Raw genomic sequence first — 26300 nt, forward strand, 5'->3', positions numbered from 1 at the left:
GCCGAGATTCTTCATAGAGAAGACAGAGCCGAGTTTTGCTAATATTGAAGAGATGTGCTTCGAATCATTTCCTGTAATTAATATATCGTCAACATATATTAGTAAGAAAATTTGAATATTAGCTTTGCGGTAAATAAGCAAAGATGGATCCGCGGTACTGTGAGTGAACTCGAGAGTAGTGAGAAACGACGTGAACGTATTGTACCACTGCCGTGGTGCTTGTTTGAGACCATAGATGGCCTTGTTGAGTTTGCAAACATAGTTCGGTTGAGATGTATCTTCGAAGCCTTTCGGTTGCCTTAGGTAGACTGTTTCGGACAGATTTCCATGTAGGAATGCGTTGGCGACGTCTAACTGTTGTACTGACCAATTATTGTATAATGCTATTGCAAGCATGATACGAATAGTTGGGAGCTTAACTACGGGGCTAAACGTTTCCGTATAGTCTATGCCATACTCCTGATTGTTGCCTTGAGCGACTAATCGGGCTTTATACTTTGCTATAGACCCATCTGTTAAAAACTTGGTTCGGTATGTCCACTTACTCCCAAGAATTGGAACATTGCTCGGTGGTTCAACCAAAGTCCAGGTTCCTTGTTTTTGTAAGGCAAGTACTTCCGATGCCATTGCTTGACGCCAATGAAGACTTTTAGATGCTTCTGCAAATGTCGTCGGGTCCTGTGGAGGATCAGTAGCCGTGTGATGATGAAACAAGTTTAAACGATTTGGCGGTTTGAGCACGCCTGATTTGCTACGGGTTGTCATGGGATGCCTGGAAGGGGCTGATGAAGCAACCGAAGGTAGTTCAGAAGTGGACTGATTTGTGTGCATTGCAGGTTCAGTCGGGATGTGGCTGGGAGGCCGAAATGTAACATCTGTAGAATCTTTATTCATGTATACAACAGATTGAGTAGCCGCAGAAGATAAACTAACAGAAGAAGGAGTTAGTAGAAGAGGGCAAATATCTTGAGAAATCACTTGATGCGAAGAATTAATAGTAGCAAAAGGAAAACTAGTTTCAATAAATTCAACATGCCTAGAAACAATGATTTTATTGGTAGAGATGTTGAGACACCTATACCCTTTATACACATCAGAGTAGCCAAGAAAAACGCATTTATGAGATTTAGTTTGCAGTTTATTGCGAGTATAAGACGGAAGTAAAGGATAACATTCACATCCAAAAATTCTTAAGCCATCGTATATAGGTTTCTTATTAAACATAAGTTCGAGCGGTGATACTTGATGGCAGCCATTAGAGGGTAACCGGTTAATGAGAAAAACAGCCGTGTTTACCGCATCAGGCCAATATATATGAGGGAGATAAGCAATGAGATGAAGCGTTCGAGTTGTTTCGATTATGTGACGATGCTTCCGTTCTGCTATTCCATTTTGTTCCGGTGTATACGGACACGAAAGTTGATGCACAATGCCTTGCTTAAGCAAATGGTTCTTGAAGTCGGCGTTAACGTATTCGGAGCCGCCATCTATTCTCAGAATTTTTATTTTATGCATGGTTAGACGTTCAATCTGAGTTTGAAAATGCACAAATGTAGAAAACAAATCAGATTTGTATCTAAGCGGAAAAATCCACGTATATCTCGAAAAATCATCTACAAAAATTACCTAAAACTTAAATCCTTGACTTGAAAGCGTGGGGGATGGACCCCAAACATCCGAATGGATGAGAGCAAGCGGATGTGTTTGACGAGTTTGCGAGGTATCAAACACGAGCTTATGAGATTTAGACGCTAGACAAGAGTTACAAGGATTTAATTTCTTATTCATATTCAAATACAGATTGCGACTAGATATAAGATCATAGATTCGCTTGTGTGGATGTCCTAGGCGATGATGCCATGTATGTGCCGAGGAAGTGGACGCCGAGAGAGCACGCTTTGGTGACGCTGGAGACTGCATAGGAACATTGTATAGACCGTTTCTACATGGTCCTTGAAGCAGGATTTGATGCGTCGCTAGATCCTTCATCACGAAACCAGATGGATTAAAACTAATGGAAATATTGTTATCTCGAGTTAGTTTAGAGATAGAAAGTAAATTGAAATTGAGAGAGGGAGCGTGAAGAATTTGCGATAGGCGCAGCTTACGATTAGGGGTCGGTAGAATGCCAGACCCTGTATGTGCGATAGGTACTGAATTTCCGTCTCCAATTGTGACATTATCGGATCCGTGGTAAGGATATGCGATAGACATATTGTCCATGGAGTTGGTCAGGTGCGAAGAGGCACCCGAATCCAAGAACCATGTTGTATCGTTGAGCTCGGAGTTTGCTGCCAGCGCCGTGTTGTTCTGTTTCGTGGGAGGAACATACTGTGCATTGAGACGATGCCAGCACGTTTGAGCAGAGTGACCCTTTTTGTAACAGATTTGGCAGTATACTTGAGAATTCTGGTTGGTTCTTGGTGCTGACGGGTTGTAGCCTTGATCATTTTGCTGTGATCTTGAGGAAGATGAGGGAGCGTAGGAATTCTTGCCTCGTTGTCTTCTGCTTTTCCCGCGATTATTGAACAGTGCCAGTGTATTATCTTGGGTAGAAGCAAAGCGAGACGCATCGGCCGCCAGATTGATCTCTTCACTCAGCAAGAGTGGATATATTTGATCGAGAGACATCGGTAAAGTAGTGGCACGAATTGTGGTCTTAAAAGACTGATACATTGGCGGTAGGCCATTTAGAATATGATGGATTATGTCTTCGGGATCTACCGTAGACCCGGCCGCCGATATTTGATCAACTATCGCTTTGATCTCTGAAAGAAATACGGTCATGGAGTTGTTCTTGAGTGACACATTATGCAAGGCATTTCGAAGTTGAATGACCTTTGAGCGATTGGTAGCTTGAAACCGAGTTTCAAGAGCTTCCCATATTTGTGCCGTAGAATCGAGAGAAATTACATAAGGAAGAATTGGGGAAGATATTGTAGAACAAATGGAAGCAGATAAATTCTGATCCGTTAGAATCCATTGGGCGTATAGCAGATTCGTGCTGGACGAGCCATCTTGATTTTGCAAGAACTGAGGCGGAGGAGCATTCTTGGAATCAAGAAATGACAAGAAACCATTCGCCCGCAGAGTTTTTAGAACCTGCGATTTCCATATGAGGAAATTGTCGGGTGTGAGAGACGAAGTCACCAGATTCCTTAGGTTGGAGACAACGAACTTCAGGGTCGCCGAGATCGTCGTCTCTTCTGGCGCCGTGGAGTTGCTCCGTTCTTGAAGACGAGAGGAAGCGGAGTCAGTCATGGCTGGGGATCGCAGCCTTCGCTGATACCATGAAGAAACTGAACGAAGGAAGACAATACAGTAGAACTAGTATATTGGAAAGTATTTCATATCATTAAGAGCTAATACACATGACCTTATATAGCTTACAGAGGATAGCATAATAATAAACAATTACAAGAATGCCAGAGAACCTACTAGAACTATACAGACATATTAATAACATTATATGCTTGGTTCTGATATTAACTACTCACAAGATCTTCATATATTCTCATTCTTTTATAAAGAGCTAGTGTGTGGAAGTTCTATGCATAATTGTTTTTTATGTGTCACCGATTTATAAGGAACAATATCAAATTTGATGGTTGATGTCAGGATATTTATCAAACGAAATTTGCATAGCAAACTAGCTGTAATAACGTATGCAGGTCTCCAATCTAGACAATTATAAGATCTTATTTTTTTTCAAAAGAAAAATATAATTGATGATCTTTCAATTTTTTAGGATCAACAAGCAATTATGAATATCTTATATTGATCTAATAGATATAATGATCATAAATTTATTATATATATGACAAGTTTAATCAATGATTAAAATCTTTCATGAAAAAAATTTAAATTGAGAACTGAATGATCTATATCAAGCAAAGATCAAGACAAAAAAATTCTAGAATAAACAAAGAGACAGTGTACAATAATAAAATTAATATAATAATCTTACCATCACTTGAAATTAATGATTAATTTTGTAATTGAAAAATTGACTGCATCCACCCGAATATTCTTATGAAAGCTTTTTATTCAAGAGAAAATGGGACAATTTTTAAGTAATTGGAGCAACCCTTGAAACCAAAAGATCATAGATCAAAAGAATAAAAAAGAAAAAAAAATCCAATTTCTATTATTTTCACTCGAAAAATTCACTCTTTTAGGAGCCCAACTTCAGAAGGATAAAGTATAGAAGAGTTTTTTTTAAAGACAATATTTTTATTGTTTTATTTTTCAGATCTCATTCATAATTTTATCTATAATACCAAAATATTAACTCATTTTTTCACCTTTATCAAATCCCCAATGGTTTGATTATTATACACAAATACATAAATTAGATAATTCATTAAATACACTAAGTGTTAAATTGAAAAAAATATATAAATCTCCATTTCTATTTAAATGTCAAAAGTCATCAAAATCAACTCATAATTATATCTTTAATCAAAATTCTGATAATTTTATTACATCACATGAAATATATAAATTCAAGCTTCGTTTGGGTCAGCTTTCTTACTGCTTTTTAAAGTCATTTTTTACTACAAAATTTTAATTTTTGTATAAGAAAGCCGCTTTAAGAAGCAGCAATAAAGCTGTCCCAAATGAAGCTTCAATTTATATATTTCATTGTATTTGAGATTTTAAAATCTTCATAATTTTTTTTTGAACATTTAGGTCAATTAAGATAAACTAACACACTCAGATTCAAGACCTCTTAGTTTATAGATGATAGCCAAATATCCCAATTAATTTGTCAAGATGAGTTGCATAATATGCATAATTTTAATGCATGAACACAAATTCTCTCTTTTTATTATTCCAATCAAAATTTATGCTTATGATGAAAATGCATTATATGATCATTTTCAACCGAACTGCATACGGTTGTATGCCGTCCACTATGTGCTCCATTCGAACCCTAAATTGCACGTCAAAATTCGGTAGGTAAATAGAGCATTGCACTGTTCACCTAGCCAATTTTATGTGTTACAGGATTTGACAAAGAAGAGCGTGAAAGAAAATAAAGATGATTACCTTCATAGCGAGATAAAGAAGCGCACGAAAGAGGAGAAGGAAATGGAATTCTATTGGAGATGAATTACTACATTTTTGAAGTTTTATTGTATTTTGAAATGAAAAATGAGTTTTTCGATTGGAGATATAAGTCTAAGGGACACAAAGGGGGTATGGATAAAGTAGAAATAGAGAAAGTCAGATATTAACGCTTTGTTTGTTTGAGTGTTTTTTTGCCTTTTCCGTTTGGAAACGGAGAATTTTTTTTTGTTTGGTTCGTCAAATCACGTTCTCAATAACTTTTTTTTTTCATTTTTTTGCAGCTTTGAGAAAGCTTTTTATATATGCTTCTCTGTTAGAAAACTACATTTTCCGAACTAATGTTTTTTAAAACTTTTTTTTACAAAAGCACCAAAAAAATAAGGAAAATTTACACAAACCACTTTATTTCATACTATTTACATATCTAATACCTAAAATATTAATATTACATGCCTGTGACTCATATACAATTTTAACATCAAATATATCACTTCTATAATTCATTTCTACATTCATATCATCCTATAAACTTTAATATTTCATTCCATGCACTCAAATTTGTTCTATGAGTGGTAGTCATATAATATTAATGTTTTAGATGTTGCATACGTAAATATCATGAAAGAAAGTGGTATGTTTGTAAAACTTCCAAAAAAATAAACAAAGCCTAAGAGTGGAAAAAATGATAAACCTAATTAATAATTAAATGCAATTAATTCAGACAGGTGGGGAATATTTATGAATATCTATGGCTTAACGTTAATTTTTTTATCACTCCTATTAACTTCCAGGAGGGCGTGCAGGCCTAATTAACTTCTGTTACTTGAGCGTTACTACAGCGAGCACTATCAGTGCGTACGAAAGCGAAAACCGTCCCTTTTTGTGGTGCTTCACAAGAAAATGAAACCCTACACTTTTCTATTTTGTCAGGGCTGTGGTCCGCGAGTCGGTGGCTCTCTTGTTATTTAAAGCCGCAGATAAGGTCGAATACTTTAAAAATCGAAGAGTAGGCACGTTGCTCCATTCCGCTACTCGGCCGCTCCTATCGGGTTTTGTACTGCAAAGAGAGTTTTGGCTTTTGGAGTTTCTTGCAGAAAGAAATCTGTACATTCTGTCGCCTTGGGTTGTATACTTGTATCAATTTAATGTTCAAGATCGTTGAAGGCAAAGCTTGAAGCAGTTTTCTTCTTAAAATGCAACCAACAAAGGAGGGTAGGGGTGTCTGGTGAATGTCTTTTGCTTTTTAATTTGATGGAAGAATGAATACTGAGTAAAACTTGTGCCTTTTTTTTTGTAGACCGTAATGTGATGCTAATCAAAGATAACAAGCCTATTTGCCTCACAAGATGCTACGAAGATCTTCCCTTGGAAATGTATAGTTACCCTTAATCTTCTCTCTCTCCTTTATGTTCTAGCAGTTGAATTTAGTGCAATGTGATACTGTTTTTAGCAATTTGCTAACTAGTTATGCTATCCGTAAGAGAAAGAGGAATCTCTGTTTTGACTCTTTGGACGAAGACAGAAAACCACATATCAGAATTAATGTAAAAAAAAATGTGACCACGAGGAAGCTTTCATTGGATAATTCTGAGGACAAATTTCTTCAATTTTTACACAAGAAAGACAAGGGGATCTAGAAGGACTTCAGCTGCTAACAGAAAAGTCATCATTCTTTACACTACAGAAAACTGATCATCCCAGACATTTATAATCGATAGCTGATGATGTTACAAGTGATCAACTGAATATAACTGAAGTAACCAAATGTTAGAGGCAGGTTAAAACTCAACAAGCTAGTCCATTTTGAAGCGAACTAACACTTCTCCTCCTTGATTCGAAATTAACATTGAACAACAAATCTTCAACTTGGAAAGCTTTCTCTGTGCCTTCAACTCTAATAAAGTTTAGCTAATTTATATTGCTAGAGTCATTATTAGTAAATTGACTTGTGATAGTAGTTGTTTAACAATTTTCTCCAATAATGTATGTATTTTTCAGAAGTTGGATTCGGAGAAGAAGATTGACAGTGCTGAGATGTGTTTTGGGCTATATTACATCAAGACACCCAAATCCATACAAACCTTAATTGCTGCTCCTAAGAATCCTCCACCTAAGAATCATCCTATTGTATGTCAGTTTGTTGAGAGTCATTTTAAAGTCAATCAAGATAAATAGATTATCATGTGGCATTATAGATTAGGTCATCCAAATTTCATGTATCTTGAAAAGTTTTTCCCCATTTATTTATTAATAAAAATCCAAATTTATTCGAATGTGAAACTTGCCAATTGGCTAAACATACTAGATCATTTTACCCAATTGTTCCTTACCAACCTTCTAAACCCTTTGCCTTGATCCATAGTGATATTTGGGGACCCTCAAGGGTTAAAAATGAATGTGGAGCAAGATGATTTGTGATATTTATTGATGATCATACTCATAGTTTAAAATTGCGCAATTAGAGGCGGCGCGCCTTTGTGCAATTCAGCCCCCAAACGCCTCATTGCCCAAACAATTTTGGGTTCATGTGAGGCTTATGCCTCATAGGCTAAGAGGCGCGCGCCTCTAAGGCGCTATTGCGCAATTAGAGGTGAGGTGCACGCCTCTTCAAACCCGGTCCCTCCTACTTAAAATTAGGTCTTTTTTCTGTTCTTCCATTCGGTTCTAAGCCTACCTGAAAGAAAATCTCCCGCAAGCCTCTTCTGTTCGCGAACGTCCCGCTCGGCTTCGCTCGGGTTGGCTTTCTGCCGCCTCTCCCACTGGCGCCACCTCACTCCGGTGAGCAAGAAGGGTCCGGCCGCCCTCTACAAGCACTCCATTATTGGTTTTAGGTATTTTTTTAGTTCAAGGAAAGTTTTTTCAAGTTATAGAAAATCTAGGATTTTCTATTTTTTGAGATGTTTTGTATGTTTTCGCATTTGTGTATTAGGAAACATGGTTAGGGGTAAGGAAAAGACAAATATGTCATTGCGGCATTACCCTTCTTGGAAATACAGTGTCCAAGTTGATGTAGAAGGCGGCGAGAAGACATAAGTGTATTTTAAATACAATTTTTGTGATAAGGCGGTGAAGTGAGGAGTAACTCGCATGAATGAGCACTTATTCGGCTCACATAAGAATGTAGCACATTATGCGAATGTTCCGGATAACGTGAAGTAGGAAATTATGGCTTATATAAAAAAGAGTACGACGGCCAAACATTTACAACAGGAGCAATTTGATGAAAGAGTCGAACATGGTGCTTACTTTGGGAGCGAGAGTGGAAAGGGCTCTTCCTCCACTATACATAATAGAGGTGCACGGGGTCCTATGGACCAGTACATGACTACTCCAGGAGAGGATAGAGGACAAACACAGATGATGCCTGCGGCTGGTACTAGAGAGGGTCGACGGCAGGTTTGCATGGATATTGACAGATTTTTTTTGAGAATGCCATACCATTTAATGTTGCGACATTGCCGGCCTACTTCAATATGCTGCGGTCTGTAGGGTTGTATGGGAGAGGGTTGAAGACACCTTCCATGTATGAGTTGCGAACATGGATTTTGAAGGAGCTGCAGAACACAGAGCATAGCATTGATGAGATTAAAAGGACACGGATTGAGACTGGTGTTACCAGTATGTCAGATGGGTGGTCTGACATGTAGAGAAGGAGCTTGATTAATATTTTTGTCAACAATCCCTACGACACTATATTTTTACGATCAGTTGAAGCTTCAGATGAGGCTAAAATTACTGAATTCATTTTCAATTTACTAGATGAGATTGTTGAGGAGATTGGGAGCAATTGGTTGTTCAGGTGGTGGCTGACAATGCCAATGCACACAAAGTAGCTAGTCAGATATTGATGGAGAAGAGGAAACACCTGTATTAGACCTCCTGCGCAGCACATTGTATCGATCTCATATTGGAGGAACTTGGTGATTTACCTCAACACAAGAGCGCTCTTTCAACGGCGAAGAAGATCACAAAGTTTATGTACAACCACTCATAGGTCTTAGCCTAATGAGAAAGTTTTCAAATAAAGAAATCATTCGCCTTGCAACCATTAGGTTTGTTATTACATTTGTTCATTGCAAATCATTTTCAATTCATAATGCAAATTTATTCTACAGGTTTGCCACATCTTATTTGACACTGCAGAGCCTGTTAGATGTGAGACAACCTCTTGAAGCAATGTTTACATCAACATAATGGCTTAATTCTGCATGGGGGAGTAAAATTGAGGGGAAGGAAATACGAAGGCTAATTTTAAGTGATAAATTTTGGGCTACTATGACCTATGTTATATTGAGCACGAGACCCTTGGTACAAGTTCTACATTTAGTGGATGCCGAGAAGAAATCAGCCTTGAGTTTTATTTATAATGCTATGGATGAGGCGAAGGAGTTGATTGCACATAACTTGAGAGGAGAGGAGTCAAGTTATAGAGAGATTTGAGATATCAATGATGCTCGGTGGGAGGTATAGTTACACTATCATCTACATGCAGCAGTGCATTATGTCAATTCTCAATTTCAATATTCAGAGAGGAAATCCACAAACCTGGAGGTGAAGCTTGGCTTTTATCATTGCATGGAACGACTAATACTAGACCAGACTGTTAGGGAGCTTATATATTTACAATTTATTCTATTTCGGAATAATGATAGATTTTTTGATCTGCAAGCAGCAAAATCAACTATTGCCAAACATTCCCCAGGTATACTTATTTTTGTAAATGCAAAACACTTTAATATGTTATGATTATCATTTTTTTTTCTTGAAAATAATTGAATGCTGGATCCAATTTGGTGATTCCACCCCTGAGTTATAGAGTTTTGTTGTTAGAGTTTTGAGCCTCACTTGTTTCTCTTCTGGGTGTGAGCGAAACTGGAGTACATATATTCAAGTGCTAACAAAGAGAAGAAATCAACTTTCAACACTCAGAATGAACTCTCTTGTGTATATTATGCACAACAAGAGGTTGAGAGAAAAGAGGTTGAGGAACAAGGGGTTGAGGGATGATGAGGATCTTTTGATGTGTGATGATGTGGCATCTGATAATGAGTGGTTCATAGATGATGAGACAGATTTGCCATTATCAGACTTGCAACTAGAGGATCTAAGTGTGGATGTTTTGAGGGGCGAAACAGATCAAGTGGGCACATCCATTAGTTGCACACCACACATCCCCTAGCACTGCAGCAAAACAACCAAATAAAGGTATTTCACAACTTCTTATATGCTATTACATTATATTTATATCAAGTGGCCAAGTAACATGATAATGATCATTTTTATTGAACAAAAAAGAGAAAAGTGAGTCATATTGAAGATAATGAAGATATGACATTCATAGATATATTTGGAGAAGAAGATTCCCTTGAAGACCCATTTAGTGATGGGACATGATTGGATTATATATGTTCTTTCTTAATTGTACTTTGAGAGTTTTGATAGACTAATATTTTGTGATTTTATACTTTGGGATATGATTTTATTGTATCCATTTTCTTACTTTCCCCTGATTTTACTTGTCATTTAGATGTTTTTATTGTATAATAGAATCTTACTATTATTTACTTGCTAAAACCCTTAAATTCTGATTTACGCAATTCTTCGTTGGTGATGCTTATGCCTCGCACCGCCTCGAGGCTTACACCTCGCCTCACGAACGAAAAACGCCTCGAAGCTTATTTACGCAATTTTAAACCTTGATCATACTAGACTCATTTGAGTTTATTTAATAAAGAAAAAATCTAAAGTAGAAAGGATATTCAAATCATTTCAACTTATAATTCAAAACCAGTTTGATACAAAAATTTAAATCTTAAAATCAAACAATAGGAGAGAGTACTTCTATTCTATCATGAGAGAATACCTATCCCAAGGGATAATTCAAGTAAGTTCATATGCATATACGCCTCAACAAAATGGGGTAGTTGAGAGGAAAAATAAGCAACTTTTGAAAGTCGTCAGATCTATTCTGCTATTCACAAAAGTATTAAAATATTATGGGAGAAGTCATTTTTACTGTTGCATACCTAATAAATAGGTTGCCTATTCAGATACTAAAATTTGAAACACCTAGACAAACTACTCAAAACTTATCCTCATACCCGGTTCATATCATCAAATCTTTCACCTAAAATTTTTGTGTGCTCTGACTTTATTCATATCTGTCCACAAGATAGAAGTAATCTTGACCCAAGTTAAAAAAATGCATCTTTATTAGCTATTCCCCGAAAAAAGAGGTTACAAATGCTTTTGCCTTATTTCTAGAAAAGTATTTGAAACCATGGATTTTGAAAACAACCCATACTTCATTAGTTTGGAAATTCACAGGGAGAGTGTAGGAGAATTTTAAACTCAGGAGTGGAATTCCTTATTATACATCCAAACAGAGTCCAATCAAAATCAACAAATATCACAAAAAATTTAACAATGAGTATTTCCTAAGGTATATCTCCTATATCTCAAACTCCACCTTCAGACCTATTACATCCACTCATAAGTCCTAATCAATCCCTGCAAAGAGCAACAATTAAGGAAAAACAATATGTATACTAAAGAAAAAGAAAGAAAAATCAGCATATACCGAGTAGTGAGATACATCTTACATCTGTCAACTCTACTTCAATGGATCTTGCAATTGTAGAAATTCATATAGAGGAGAAAAATGAGGAAGTTCAAAAATAGATATGGTCATTAAATGACCAGAAAGAATCATGCACCAAGCATGGAAAACTTTCTCTCCTATAGCAGATGATTATACACTTATCAAGTCTTTCTTTCCAAGTTGGATTATGTACAAGGAAGCTTTGAATCACCCAGGATGGAGATAGACTGTTAAAGAAGAAATTATGGCATTGAAAAAAAATCAGACACGGGTGATTACGAATCTCCCACCAGGAAAGAATGTTGTGACTTGCAAATAGGTGTTCACAGTAAATCATAAGGTGGATGGTAGTGTTGAGAGACTGAAAGCTTGATGCAGTCAAGGATTGTCATTTTATATTTTGTATTTTATTTATGTTTTGGACTTTTTGTAATTTTTGGTTTATGTTTTTTATGCGCTCTATGATGGAAAACAACCAGTGATCATGCTTGGGTTTGGTGCTCTTTGGTAATTTCTCTCATTTGTTTTCCTTTTCCATTCTTGATCTTGTTCTCTTGTTTCTTTATTGGCTTAGTGGACATTTATGTTTGTGTTGAAATTTCCTTAATGGGCTTGGCCTATTTCATTCCCTTCCTCTTGGTTGCTTGGTTTTCCATGCTTATTACCGTTTGTCTTTTACTAGTTGGAATTCCTGCTATTTCCCATGCAGATGGCAGTTTATTTTTGCTGTTTGAAATTCCTGTATTTGTCCATTCCCCTTCCTATGTGCTGTTTCCAAGTTTTGTGTATACTCCTATTGGCTAATTGGGGTGGCTCATTTATGGGGCTGTTGGATCCTTTTTCCTCCTATATGGGGGTTGTTTGCTGCAGTAAAGGAGGTTTTTTTTTTGGTTGAAATCTGATTGAAACCTGAGGGTTTTCTTCCTAAGCTTGAGAGCTTTCTTTTCCTACACCTATTTCTTCTTCCAATCATCTATCTATTTCAACTCTTCATGGTTTCCCTTCCACTTGTATCATTCTTCTCCAATTATAAAGAGTGTGGTGTGTTGTTGAGTTGGTTTGTTAGTATTTGCAGGAGGAGTGCCGACTTGTGTTGGAACAAGATTGCTGTGGTGAACCTATGGTTTGAATTTTCCTTGAGTACTAATCTCTAATTTTTAGATTTGCATGTGAGGTGACCTTTTTAGGTTGTTCCGAGGGAAGTTTATGTTTTAGTTTGTTTATTGCAAAGTTTCCTTATTGTTTTCTTATAACTGTTTCCTATTAAATTTCTTTCTGTTTGATTTGGTTTATGTTTTATTGAAGTAAGTGTTTTGATTCTTAAGTGTCCTCATATTTGGCCTTCTAGAACTTAGGATTCATCAATTTGGTATCAGAGATTTTCTTACAACGAATGAAATGTGTTATTTTACTAAATCAGTCAACAATAACAAACATAGAATCAAACTTTCGGGCAGTGACAAGTAATCCTAAAATGAAGTCCATGGTGATATATTCTAATGTTTTGTTTTGAATTTGGAGTGGAGTGTATGAACCAGTGTTTTGAGTGTTTCCTTCGAATTCTTAACAGATTTTACATTGTTTTACAAACATCATTATATTTTTTCGCATGTGTGGCTAAAAATATCGTTCTTCAACTAAAGCTGTAGTGTTTCCTTGCCCAAAATGCCCTCCTTATCCTCCACCATGAAGCTCTTGGATGAACTTTTCATATAAAGAGCTTTGGGTAATACAAAGCCTAGTTCCCTTAAACAGAAATCCCTGTTGAATGATAAATTGAGCAGGAGAGTCATTTCAAGAAGTACAACATGATTCCCAAATAGTTTTGAAATCTGGGCCAATGGCATAGCTTTTTTTTTTTTTTTTTTTGAGAAATGCATTTTGCAATTAAGGAAGAACAAAGAAAAACAAGGTACAACTAAAGCAAAAGGCTCACATTCCTTCTTTAAGAGAAAACAAAGAGAAGAAGGAATGCTAGCAAATGAAGAACTATCAAAGAAAAAGTTAGTATCTAAAGCTAAAGTAGCACAATAATCGGCTACCTTATTACAATCTCTATGAACATGATGAAGAATCACCTTATTGAAGTCGGTCAAGAACATGAAATCCTCCTCAACCCGATCAGACTTTTGCCATTTGTTCTTGTTCAAAGAATCTTTGATGAATTTGATAACATTGATGTTATCTCCTTCAATTATTACTCCTTTATACTCAAGCATCCATGGTTGAATGAATCTTCTAAGAATCATAATAGCTTCCATTTCCAGATGTGCAATATCCCAATGTGTTCGTTTTTCACCAAAGGCTATCAACAGCCTACCTTTATATCTCTGAAACAAGCTCCTATTCCAGCCATATAAGAAGACATAAGAGATGCATCCACATTGATTTTAATCCAGTCTTGCGGTGGAGGGTGCCAAGAATTTTGGAACTCCCGAGGGAGATTAGCACCCCAGCTATCAATGACAGGATTGGCATTATTAATTGCAGCATAAAGAACATTAGTCGCTGAAACAGGCACTGAGCTAGCAGATTTCCCATGCTTTACTGCATTCCTGTTTTTCCAGTTCTGATAAACCATATTGCAATAAATTCTTAAGCTGTTAGGTGCAATAGTAGAGAGGATTTTCAATTCAGTTAAGCATTCATCCATAGATCCAAAAATAGGAACATAGAATCCCCAACTCTGAAGCTGTCTGAGAATTTTCTCCAATTCATTACACTTGACCATTATATGTTCCAGATTTTCACTTTCAGAACATCCTCTAACACAGCAATCTGCATCAATGAGTTTTCTATGCTTCAAAAACTCATTAGTAGGAATGGCATTCTTACTAATCCTCCACCAGAATAGTTCAATCCGAACAGAAAGTTTCAGCTTCCTCAACCAAGTATAGAAACTCGTTTCTTCTTCAGGATAATTCTCTTTACTGGATGCATAAACAGCACGGGCTGTAATTGATTTTCTAGAGGGAAAGCTGATCTCCTCCAGGAAGTCTTCATTCGCCTTCTTATTGATTGGTATATGCTTTATAAGATTGATAATTTCTTCAGTAAAAAACTTCCTCAATTCTTCAATATTCCAATTACCAAGACCTGTAATAAAATAACAGAGATTAAGCCCATCCAGATCATTACAATTCGCTGTAATAGGCCATTCACTTAAGCTTTTATCAAGCAGCCAAATATCCTTGAGCACATTGATTTTAGCACCATCAGCCACTCTCCACCTTAAAATAGGTTTTAAGTGTACTGCTCCTTCATTCAGAATCTTCCAGGTATTGGATTTATCATGACTACAGCCTCCACGCCACCAGCTATCTCCATATTTGGCATTTAAATTTTGAAACAATAAGGAATTCTGATTCTTCAATAGTCTCCAAGTAAGTCTTGCCTTAAGAGGGCCAGCTCTACTAACAACAGAGTGAAAATTTAATCCACCTTGAGATTTAGGCTTGCACAATATTTTCCAAGCAATATAGTGCATTCCCTTTTTACCATCCCTTTTATGCCATATGAAATTTCTACAGCACCTATCAATCTCATGGAGAACTTTTTTAGGAACCAAAGAGTGCCGAGAAGAAATTAGGAAGACTTAAAAGAGTAGTCTTGGCAAGGGTCATTTTACCAGCTAATGAAAGGCACTTACTACCCCAAGTGTTCAATTTAAGCATAATAGAATCAAGAATGAATTTGAAATCATTTTTAACAGGTCTTCTCAACATCAATTTGATTCCAAGGTAATGAAACTCTTCAACTGTTTTAAACTTCAAAATTTGCTTCACCTTTACCATTTCCATTCTATTCATACCTTTACTGAATAAAATCTGAGATTTTTCATTGTTAACCCTTAAACCAGTCCACGAACAGAAATCCATAATAATACTTTTCATCTTAATAGCAAGACCTTTGGAAGCATGAGAGAAGATCAAAACATCATCAACAAACAATAAATGACTAACCTTGTTTGCTCTATGTGAGATCTGAATACCCATTCCTTGACCTCGTTGCTTCATTGCTAAGGAGAAAAGTTGAGAGCACAAAATGTACAAATAAGGAGATAAAGGACAACCTTGTCTAAAGCCATTCTCAGCACAAAGCCACTTGGAGGTTTTCCCATTAATAATAAAGGAGAATCTTACATTCCTCACACATTCCATAATGAGTGAATTCATTTTCCTTGGAAATCCAAACATGTTTAACACTTTAGATAAAGTTCCCCAATTCATACTATCATATGCTTGCTCCATGTCAAGCTTGACCGCCATTAACCCCTTCTTTCTTTTGGACATTCTAAGTTTATGCATAACTTCTTGAGCTAAGAGACAATGATCAGATATAGATCTACCATGAAGAAAACAGCTTGTTCTTCAGTAATACAATTAGCAATGTAGCCCTTCATTCTATTCAAAATCATAGTAGCCACTAACTTATAAGTAGACTGGCACAAGCTAATAGGTCTATAGTTAGAAGGTAAAATTAGCTTCTTAATCTTGGGTATAAGAATAAGAAGTGTATCCTTCCATTCGTTAAACATGACACCAGTTTTAAAGAAATCATCAATAGCTTTCCATGTTTCATCCTCCGCAATTTTCCAATAAAACTTGAAAAAAGACATAGTAATGCCATCTAAACCCGGTGATTTATTGTTACCTTGCATGAATACAGCTTTTGCAAGTTATTTAGTGAAATCCAGATTTAGCATATCAGTATCCTCTTTGGTCAATGGCATAGCTATCTTTTAAAGATTCAAGGGAAAAGTACAATTGGGTGGATACTTACCAATAATTGGGCTCGTCTGCTTAAGGCATCAACAACTTTATTTAAAATTACAGCTTTGTGTTTTAGATGAAATGTATATTCTTGCAAGAAAGATGTTCATTTAGTATGTATTCAATTCAAATTATTTTGAGTTCCTAAGTAATGTAGAGCTTCATGACCAGAGTTTAGCATAAATTCTCTTTGAATAAGATAACATCTCTAGAATTTTAGGGCCTGAACAATTGCATAAAACTCAACATCGTAAGTAGAATATTGGGATCGGGTTTCATTGAGTTTTTCACTAAAGAAAGCAATAGGTCGACCCTCTTGACTAAGGATAGCTCTTATGCCTATATGGGATGCATCACAATCTACTTTAAACATCTTTTCAAAATCAGGTAACCTAAGAACAGGTGCTTGGCTCATTTTTGTCTTAACCAAATGAAATGTTTCTTCAGCCCACCTAAAAGTTCCTTTTTTTAAGACAGTCAGTGATGGTTGATATCAAAGTACTGAAAATTTTCATGAATCTTCGGTAAAAAGAGGCTAATCCATGAAATCATTTAACTTCACTAATGGTTTTCATAGTCAGCCAGCTTTGAATTGCTTCAATTTTAATGGGGTCCATTTTAATACCATCATTGAAGACAATATATCCAAGGAAAGTCGAACTAGGAGCATGAAAGAGCACTTTTTTATGTTGATGTATAAGCATTGTTCTCTTAAAGTTTGAAGGACGCGTCTCACATGTTCAAGATGATCATTGGGACAAGTGCTAAATTTTCCAATAAAGGGAGGTATGGTATGATTTAAAGTATTGAAATTTTTCATGAATCTTTGGTAAAAAGAGGCTAATCCATGAAATCCTTTAACTTCACTAATGGTTTTTGGAGTCGGCCAGCTTTGGATTGCTTCAATTTTAATGAGGTTCACTTTAATACCATCAATGAAGACAATATGTCCAAGGAAAGTCAAACTAGGAGTCATGAAAGAGCACTTTTTTAAGTTGATGTATAAGCATTGTTCTCTTAAAGTTTGAAGGACGTGTCTCACATGTTCAAGATGATCATTGGGACAAGTGCTAAATTTTCCAATAAAGGGAGGTAGGGTATGATTCATGGTTCGCATAAATGTACTAGGAGCAATTGATAGTCCAAAGGACATAACTAGCCATTCGTAGGACATAACTAGCCATTCGTAGAGTCATTCCTTAGTTTTAAAGGCTATTTTCCACTCATCACCGGGTCGTATTCGGATTTGGTGATATCCACTTCTCAAGTCAATCTTGAAGAAAATTTTGGAACCACTAAGCATATCTAGCATATCGCCAAGTCTTGGGATTGGAAACCTATACTTGATGATTATCTTATTTATAGCTCGTCTGTCAACACGCATCCTCCAAGTTCCATCTTTTTTGGGGTAAGCAGGGCTAGGACTGCATATGGACTCATGCTTTCTCTGATTAATCATTTAGTTAAGAGTTCAGTCACTTGTTTGCGGAGTTCTTCATGTTCAGTAGGACTCATACGATAGTAAGGAAGGTGAGGCAAATTTCCTCCGGGTACAAGATCAATATAGTGTTGGATATCTTTTAGAGAGGCAAGGAATCAGGTAGTTCTTCAGGAGTTATATCTTTAAATTTCTTAATCAGAGGTTGAATTTCTTTTGGATTTTTTTTGTTTACTTCAGTTTCTTTTCCTACCACAAGATAAATCACATCAGTGTCTTTGAGTTCATTTGTATTGAGAAGCAATTCAGGATTGGGTGACTTTGAAGTTGTTTGGATAGATTTTGTGGGAGGGTCATAAATTTTCTTTTAGGGATATAGGGTGAATTCCTTATTTCCTTGGGTCAAGGTGTAAGTGTTTTTCTTTCTATTGTGAATAATTTTATGATCATATTGCCAAGGTCGATCTATTAAAATATGACATACTTCGAGAGGCATGATGTCACATAATATTTGGTATTTATAAAATTTTTCAATTGAAAGGCTGACAAGGCATTACTGATTGATTGGTACCTCTCCACCTTCCTTAAACCATGATATTTTGTAAGACTTGACGAGGGATTTTGATTTTAATTTCAGTTTATCCACCAAGAATTGTGGTACGAAATTTTCAGAACTACCACTATCTATTATGAGGGTACACAATTTTTCTTTTAACGTACATGTTGTTCGAAAAATATTTCTCCTAAGCCATTTTTCTCCGACATCTGATTTGGTGGTTCCAACCCTACAGATAACCAAATAATGATCTCCTTGGTCACCTTCAACCTCAATTGATTCCATTTCTTCCTCATTTTCTTCTTCAGACTTATCCTTTTCTGAGTTTTCATGGCTTTCTTCTTGTTCAATATAGTTGGCTCTAGGTGGGTAATTTTTTCTACAGGCTGCAGACAGATGACCATACAAACTACATTTATAACATGGTCCAATAGGTTTTGGTCCTATCACTCCTTTTCCTTTTTCAATTGCTTGAGTTTCATTTGGTTTCGTTCATGGATTTGGATTTGAAGAAGTTGATCCAATAGTTGATGTGAAGTTTGAACTTTACTTCCAACAGATTGTCTAAGCTTGGTTGAATCCATCATTTTATTGCTGTTTCTTTGTTGTTGTTTTTCAATCTTCAAAGCCATACAATAAGCTTCATCGAGTTTGATCACATGATGCAAATTCAATTGATCTTGGATGGAGCACTTTAATCCATTGATGTATTGTGTTATGGTTCATTCTTCAGATTTATTTAAGTCATTTCACGATTGAAGTTTGTAGAAATTTTTAGTGTATTCTTCTATTGATTGATTTCCTTGGCGAATGTTATTGTATTCTTGAAATAGAGTTTGGGAATGGTCAGAAGGAAAGAATTTTTCTTGCATTTTTTCTTTCATTCTTTCCCATGTTTGAATTTTCTCTTTTCCTCTCCTTATTATGTTATTTTGAAGATTTTTCTACCAGGTTAATACATGATCTGTTAGTTTTAAGCTAGCAAACTTTTCTTGTTTTAAGGGATTTCTTTCCATTCAAAAAATTGATTCATTTTTTCGACCCATTCAAGGAATTGTTCAGGTTGTAGTTTGCCTTCAAATTCACTTACGTCAGTTTTAATCCCATGATCACAATGCCTATTGTTTCTATTTTGATTTCGTGGTGCTTCATCTTCGTTTTCATTGTTTTGTGCATGAGCATTGTTTAAATTTAGACCCGCCAGAGTATTAGCCATTGTTTCCATTTGTTGTTGTAGGTTAGCCATTTGTTGCATAATCATTTGTTGCCAATCCGCCTGATTATTTTGATTATTATTTTTTCTTTATTTTTTATTATCTCATGTCGCTGATTTATTTTTTAAAGAAATTGTGAGACTATATGGCATACCTAGAACTTTAACCTCTGATAGGGATATTAGGTTCTTAAGCCATTTTTGGAGAACACTTTGGTCAAAATTAAGAACTACTCTTCAGTTCAGTAGCGCTTATCATCCACAAATAGATGAACAAACTGAAGTAGTAAACAAAAGTTAGAAAATTTGCTTAGGTGTCTTGCTGGAGAAAGACCTTCTTAATGGGATTTGATTTTACCCCAGGACGAATTTGCTAATCACAATTCCCTTAACCGAACTACTGGAAAAATACCATTTGAAATTATTTATGGCCAACTTTTTTCCCACATTTTAGACTGAACTTCAATATCCATGCCTGGAAAAATCAGTGCCAAAGCTACAGAAATTGTTGATCATATTCAATCGGTCCAACATCAGGTCCTAGAAAAACTACGTATGACAAATACTAAATGCAAAACTATTGCTGACAAACACCGAAGAGTGTTATTTTCAAGAGGGAAACTTAGTTATGGCTTATTTTTGACGACAGCGTATTCCCATTGGAACATTTGGCAAACTAAGTTGTAAGAAATTTGGCCCTTTTCGAATTCTACTAAGATTGGGAACAAATGCTTACTTGCTGGATCTTCCACCTCCTATTAGAACTTCACTTGTGTTTAATGTTGCTAACCTTTCTACATATGAAGGAGAATTAACTGATTCAGTGGGTCTAGTGACCTTCTTGCCCCTTACCTTTCCAACTGAGATCAAAGATGATCATATTGAAGATGTTTTGGACATTAGAACTACCCAGACAAGGCGTGGAGTGCACAAACGGTTCCTGGTTAAATGGAATGGACATCCATTAACTGACTGCACTTGGATTGAAGCAGAGGAATTACAGAGTCGTCGTCCTGATATTTATCAGCGTGTTACTGAGACGTTCACATCAGGATATGAGATTCTTCCGCCAAGGGAGAATTGATGCAGTCAAAGATTATCATTTTATATTTGTTTTGGACTTTATGTAATTTTTTGTCTATGTTTTTTATGTGCCCTATGATGGAAAACAATTGGTGATCATGCATAGGTTTAGTGCTCTTTGGTAATTTCTCTCCTTTGTTTTCCATTCTTGATCTTGTTCTCTTGTTTCTTTATTGGTTTAGTGGACATTTATTTTTGGGGGTGAAATTTCCTTAATAGGCTTGGCCCATTTCATTCCTTTCCTCGTGGTTGCTTGGTGTTCCATGCTTATTACCATTTGTCTTTTGCTGGTTGGAATTACTGCTATTTCCCATGCAGCTGGCAATTTATTTTTGCTGTTTGGAATTCTTGCAGCTGTCCATTCCCCTTCCTTTGTGCTGTTTCCAAGTTTTGTGTTGGCTCCTATTGATTAATTGGGGTGGCTCATTTATGGGACTGTTGGGTGCTTTTTCCTATATATTGGGGCTGTTTGCTGCAGGAAAGGAGGTTTTTCTAGCTGAAATCTAATTGAAACCTAAGGGTTTTCTTCCTAAGCTTGAGAGTTTTCATTTCCTACACCTATTTCTTCTTCTGGTCTTCTATCTATTTCAACTCTCCACAGTTTCCCTTCCACTTGTATCCTTCTTCTCCAAATATAAAGAGTGTGGTTTGTTGTTGAGTTGGTTTGTTGGTATTTACCGAAGGAGTGTCGACCTGTGTTGGAACAAGATTGTTGTGGTGAACAGGTTTGATCTTTCCTTGAGCACCAATCTCTAATTTTTAGATTTGCATGTGAGGTAACTTTTTTAGGTTGTTTTAAGGGAAGTTTATGTTTTAGTTTGTTTAGTTTCCTTATTGTTTTCCTATAACTTATTCCTATCAAGTTTCTTTCTGGTTGAGTTGGTTTATGTTTTATTGAAGAAAGTGTTTTATTTTTTTTCCAAGTGTTCTCCTATTTAGCCTTCTAGAACTTAGGATTCATCAAAGCTAGACTGGTTACAAGAGGATTCACTCAGTCTTATGGAATAAACTATATTACGAAACTTTTGCTCCTATTGCAAAGCTTAACACTATCAGTATTTTTTTTCCTTAGCAATAAATTTAGATTGGCCCCTACATCAACTAGATATCAAAAATACATTCTTAAATGGGAATATGAAAGAAGAGTTTACATAGAGATTCCAATGGTGATTCAGAAGTCTTATGGAAGGGTTAAAATGTGTAAACTGTTGAAATCCTTGTATGGATTAAAGCAGTCTCCAAGAAGAATCTTGGGATAAAAATGGAGGGAGTTCCAGTAGACAAAGGAAGATTTCAACATATTGTAGGAAAGCTTATATTCCTCTCCCACACCTGTCCAGATATTGGGTTTGCTGTGAGTATGGTAAGCCAATATATGAGTAATCCTATGCAGGAGCACATGGAGGTGGTATATCAAATCTTGAGACATCTCAAGAACCCTTCTGGAAAAGGTTTATTATTCAAGAAGAATGAAGATATGAAATTGATTCTTTATTCTGATCAAATTGGGCAGGAAGCCAGGTTGACAGTTGATCGACCACATGATATTATTTATTTGTGGGGAACCTAGTGTTATGGAGGAGCAAGAAACAATCTATTGTTTCCAGAAGCAGTGCAGAATTTGAACTGAGAACATTAGTAATTACTATTTATGAAGGTATTTGGATCAAACAAGTATTGATTGAAATGAGAATAAATATTGATGGCATGATAAAGTTGAAATGTGACAATCAAGTTGCAATTAGTTTGGCCAGGGATCCAGTACATCATAAAAGAACAAAACATGTTAATAGACACTTTATATATGAGAAAATAGAGAAATCAGAAATTGAAGTAGTAAATACCCCAACTCATAAACAACTTGCCGATGTTCTAACAGAAGCACCACCTGGCTCTCTACTTGATAAGTTTATTTGCAAGTTAGGATTGTACAACCTGTACAACCCAGCTTGAGTGGGAGTGTTGAATCACACAACCAAGGGGAGGCCACGTAAGCAATCCGTAGGCCGCAATTCGAGGGCTATAGGTGGAGATCCGTGGGCAGCAATTTGAGGGATGCAGTTGGAGATCTATGGGCACTAATTCGAGGGCTGCAGTTGGAGATCCGTAGGATATGATTAGTATAATTAATTAGATTAAATATCTTTCCTTTTTCTGTTTATTCTCCTAGAATGTATATATATGTAATGATTACAAGGAATAGAATTTAAATTTCTCTCTAAACAATTTCTTCACTAACCTCTTTACACAACATCTTAAAAAAAACCCCTATCTCTTGATGATAGATTTAATACATATAGGTTTTTTGATATGATGCACGAGATCAATCAGATTACACAAGTATAATATAGATATTTCTATTCTAGATTCTGATGTGATGTCACCCATGATGAGTTCATTCTCCATCTTTCGATTTCGAACGGACCTCCCAAACTTCGAACCGGTGGCCATAAAATTAAAAGTGAGATACAACAAATGATGTAATAGGTAGTACTATTATTGAAGCACACAAACTGCACTGATTGAATTCAACACAATATATAGAAGTACAACTGAGTACATTCAACTCCTAGAAAGAGAGTTTAGTTCATACAAGATTGATAGAAAGCTCCAAAACATATGATTTCAAGCAAAAATATAAACAGGGATAAGAAAAAAACAAAATGGTTTGGGCTCTCACTTTGTGCTATTGAAATCCTCCACTTCTTTATCTTAGCTGCTGTCATCCACTCCTCCAGGACCTCCCCCTCAAGGCTGGAAAAAGTCTCAAGAAAAGCTTGAAAAAACCCCTTTGAATCCCTAAAAGCATATAGCCTAAATACTTATAAAAATCCACACTCCAATTGGTAATTTTTGGCTCCAAATCTGGTTAAAATAGGGATCAAATCTGGCACCTAGGTGCCGAGTTTAGACGTCTAGGAGCCGAGCTCTCTCTATTTTTGTAATCCAAAAATTTCACTTTGTGCGACATAATGCTTCCAAAAGGTATGGCTAGATACTTAGGCGCTAGGTCTGGGTGCCTAGGCATCTTGTTCTTTATTTTTTGGCTCAAAAATATCTGATTTCCCGCCTAGATGCTTGCACCGAATAGCCAAGTTGCGTGCGTGGGCTCTTGAGGTCCTTGGTTGTGCCAATTTTGCTGTATGATGCTCGAACAACTATGATTTGCTCATTTTGCACGTCATGCACTCGAAATCTACAAAAATAACACTCACCCTACATAAATTCAAATTATTGCATTAGTGTAATAAAATTATGAATTAGAGTAATTATAATAACAACATCAAGATAAACACATCAATCCTTTATCCCACTACGTGGAGTTGGTTACATGAATATTTTTTCTCCATTATTTTCTATTTAGAGTCAAATTCTCATTTAACTCTAATAAAAATGTCATTTCAAATACTTTCAAACCAAGTATATGTAGGTCCACCTATACCTTTCGTAACATAGGTCGGATATAAAATATTTACTCTCCTAATTGGGTCATCGGAAGGCCGGCGCTTTATGTGATCAAACCATCTAAGACGACTCTCTCTAATCTTATCTGCCACAGGAGTTACTCCAATCTTTTCATGTAATACTTACCATAAATGTGAAAAATAAAGCAGGGTAAAAATGTGTAAAAATTATGTATGAATTTCCCTTAGATTACACGTTCTAAACTTTGATTAACCAGCAATACTTTCATCTTGATTTGCATTGGAATAAAATTGCTGGGCCCTATGAACTTATGAATCTTGATCTTTGCTGTCACCATTGCAAGGTCAACCTTGATGTTAATACTCTGATCAAGAAGATGCTCTTATTTAAGAAATAAGAGGACAAAATTCCTCAATATTTACTTAAGACAAGGAATCAAGAAGAAACGATTAAATCTAACTTAAAAACAATCATCGTTTTCTACACTACAGAAAATTAATCATCCTAGCTATTTATAATGAATAGCTGAGGATGTTACAAGTGATGAACTGAATATCATAAAATAACCAAAATGTTGAGACAGGATACAACTACAGTTATTTAATTTTGTAGCAAACTAACGGCAATAAATGTAGAAATCACTTGAAATATCTTGGATGTTGAATATGGATATACTGTTTTTGGTTTTAATATTGATTAAGTGGTTGCAATAGTTGTGTTTTCTGATATTTTATCTTTTATTACAGCCCAACATATTGGAAGATTGTCAAATATAAACCTCGCTCTGTATTCCAGTGGAATAGGTTACAACAATTTAAGTTGTTCCCAGAACCTCAAAATTATCATCATATGAGAGAGTGGGGACAGTTTTTGTCTTTTTTACAGCAGTCTGGGATGGTGAATTTTCCCTTTCTTGTTACTTCTTTATAAAGCACTGTTTTGGTAGCTTGCAATTTACCAGCTTCTGATTATTGAGGTTACTAGCTTCATCAAGTTTTCAAGATTTTTTATGCTTTGCAGGTTGCTGTTGTGTACACTGACCATTTCAATTTTTACATACTGGCACCAGAAAATGATCAGAAATGTACTTACTGTGTAGTTCGTGTATGGATAAGAAATTCTGCTTTGGCATCTTATTATAAAGAAAATGGTGTATGGGGTGAGAGATTCTTGATTATTTGTTCTATTTTCTTCGTTATATTGAAAAATTTATTTTTTTGTCAACATATGTTTTCTTTTCACTTTTTAAATAACTTTAGCTCGTATGGCTTAAGATGTTTCTTAATTTATAGGAGTGGTTTGGTTGACTGTCATCTCAATATATGTCCTGTTATTGAAAGGTGCTAGCTGTTTGGTTTACTGACATCTCTAAATTACATATTTAAAAATGACTATTATGCTTTAGTTCAATAACGTCTAGCTGTTGTTTAAAATTGACCGAGGTCTTGAGATGTCCAAACATCTCAATATTTCACTCTTTACAATATTGAAAATGCTGACATCTTTAAATACAGTAACATTAAACCGAAGTCAGTATTTGTGTATTTGATAGATAATGCATACATCTAATAACACTGGCATCATAATAACATTGACACTAAATAATATATAATTCCAGCCTTAAACAATTCTTAAGTGTTATTTAGATGTTAGCATTGTTAAGATCAATGCTATTAGGTATCAGTGCTATTCACAACTATTGTGCATTTATTTTAGTTTTAAAAAAAGATCAAAATGGTCCTCCAATTCTTTGTGAGGGATCAAAATGGTCCCCAACTTTTTTAAGGGACCAATTTGGTCCTTCAACTCTTTAAAATGAGACCTTTTTGGTCCTAACACCCAATGTTGAAGTTAATGATGTTAAATATTAGAATATTTTAGTTATCTTCTTAATTAAACATTTAATTAATATAATTTTCAAGTAATTATATCTTTTTAATATTTTATTAAACATTTCTTTAGTAAAAAAAAGTTTTAATTTAAAAAAATTATTTTAGTTATATTTATAAAATATGATTTGTAAAAATATGTGTGACTAAGTTGAAAATAATATCTATTTGCATTTGATTTCTCTAAATCAATAAATATCATATTTTATTAAATATGATTAAACTTTTTCAAATTAAAACTAAATATCG

The 26300-nt window shown here is 35.5% G+C and overlaps 1 protein-coding gene across 1 annotated transcript in view; it reads left to right on the plus strand.

The window, feature by feature from the left end:
* The first annotated feature begins 5908 nt into the window (after positions 1-5908).
* Positions 5909-26300, plus strand: part of LOC110096816 — a 22763-nt gene continuing 2371 nt past the window's right edge. The window contains exons 1-4 of the mRNA XM_028695931.1: positions 5909-6285; positions 6371-6446; positions 24909-25059; positions 25183-25321. Coding sequence (XP_028551764.1) covers positions 6267-6285; positions 6371-6446; positions 24909-25059; positions 25183-25321 — 385 coding nt within the window. The 5' untranslated portion in view covers positions 5909-6266. The remainder of the gene's footprint in view (positions 6286-6370; positions 6447-24908; positions 25060-25182; positions 25322-26300) is intronic.

This window comes from Dendrobium catenatum, unplaced genomic scaffold, assembly GCF_001605985.2.
Source record: "Dendrobium catenatum unplaced genomic scaffold, ASM160598v2 fragScaff_scaffold_716, whole genome shotgun sequence".
NCBI classification, from domain to species: domain Eukaryota; kingdom Viridiplantae; phylum Streptophyta; class Magnoliopsida; order Asparagales; family Orchidaceae; genus Dendrobium; species Dendrobium catenatum.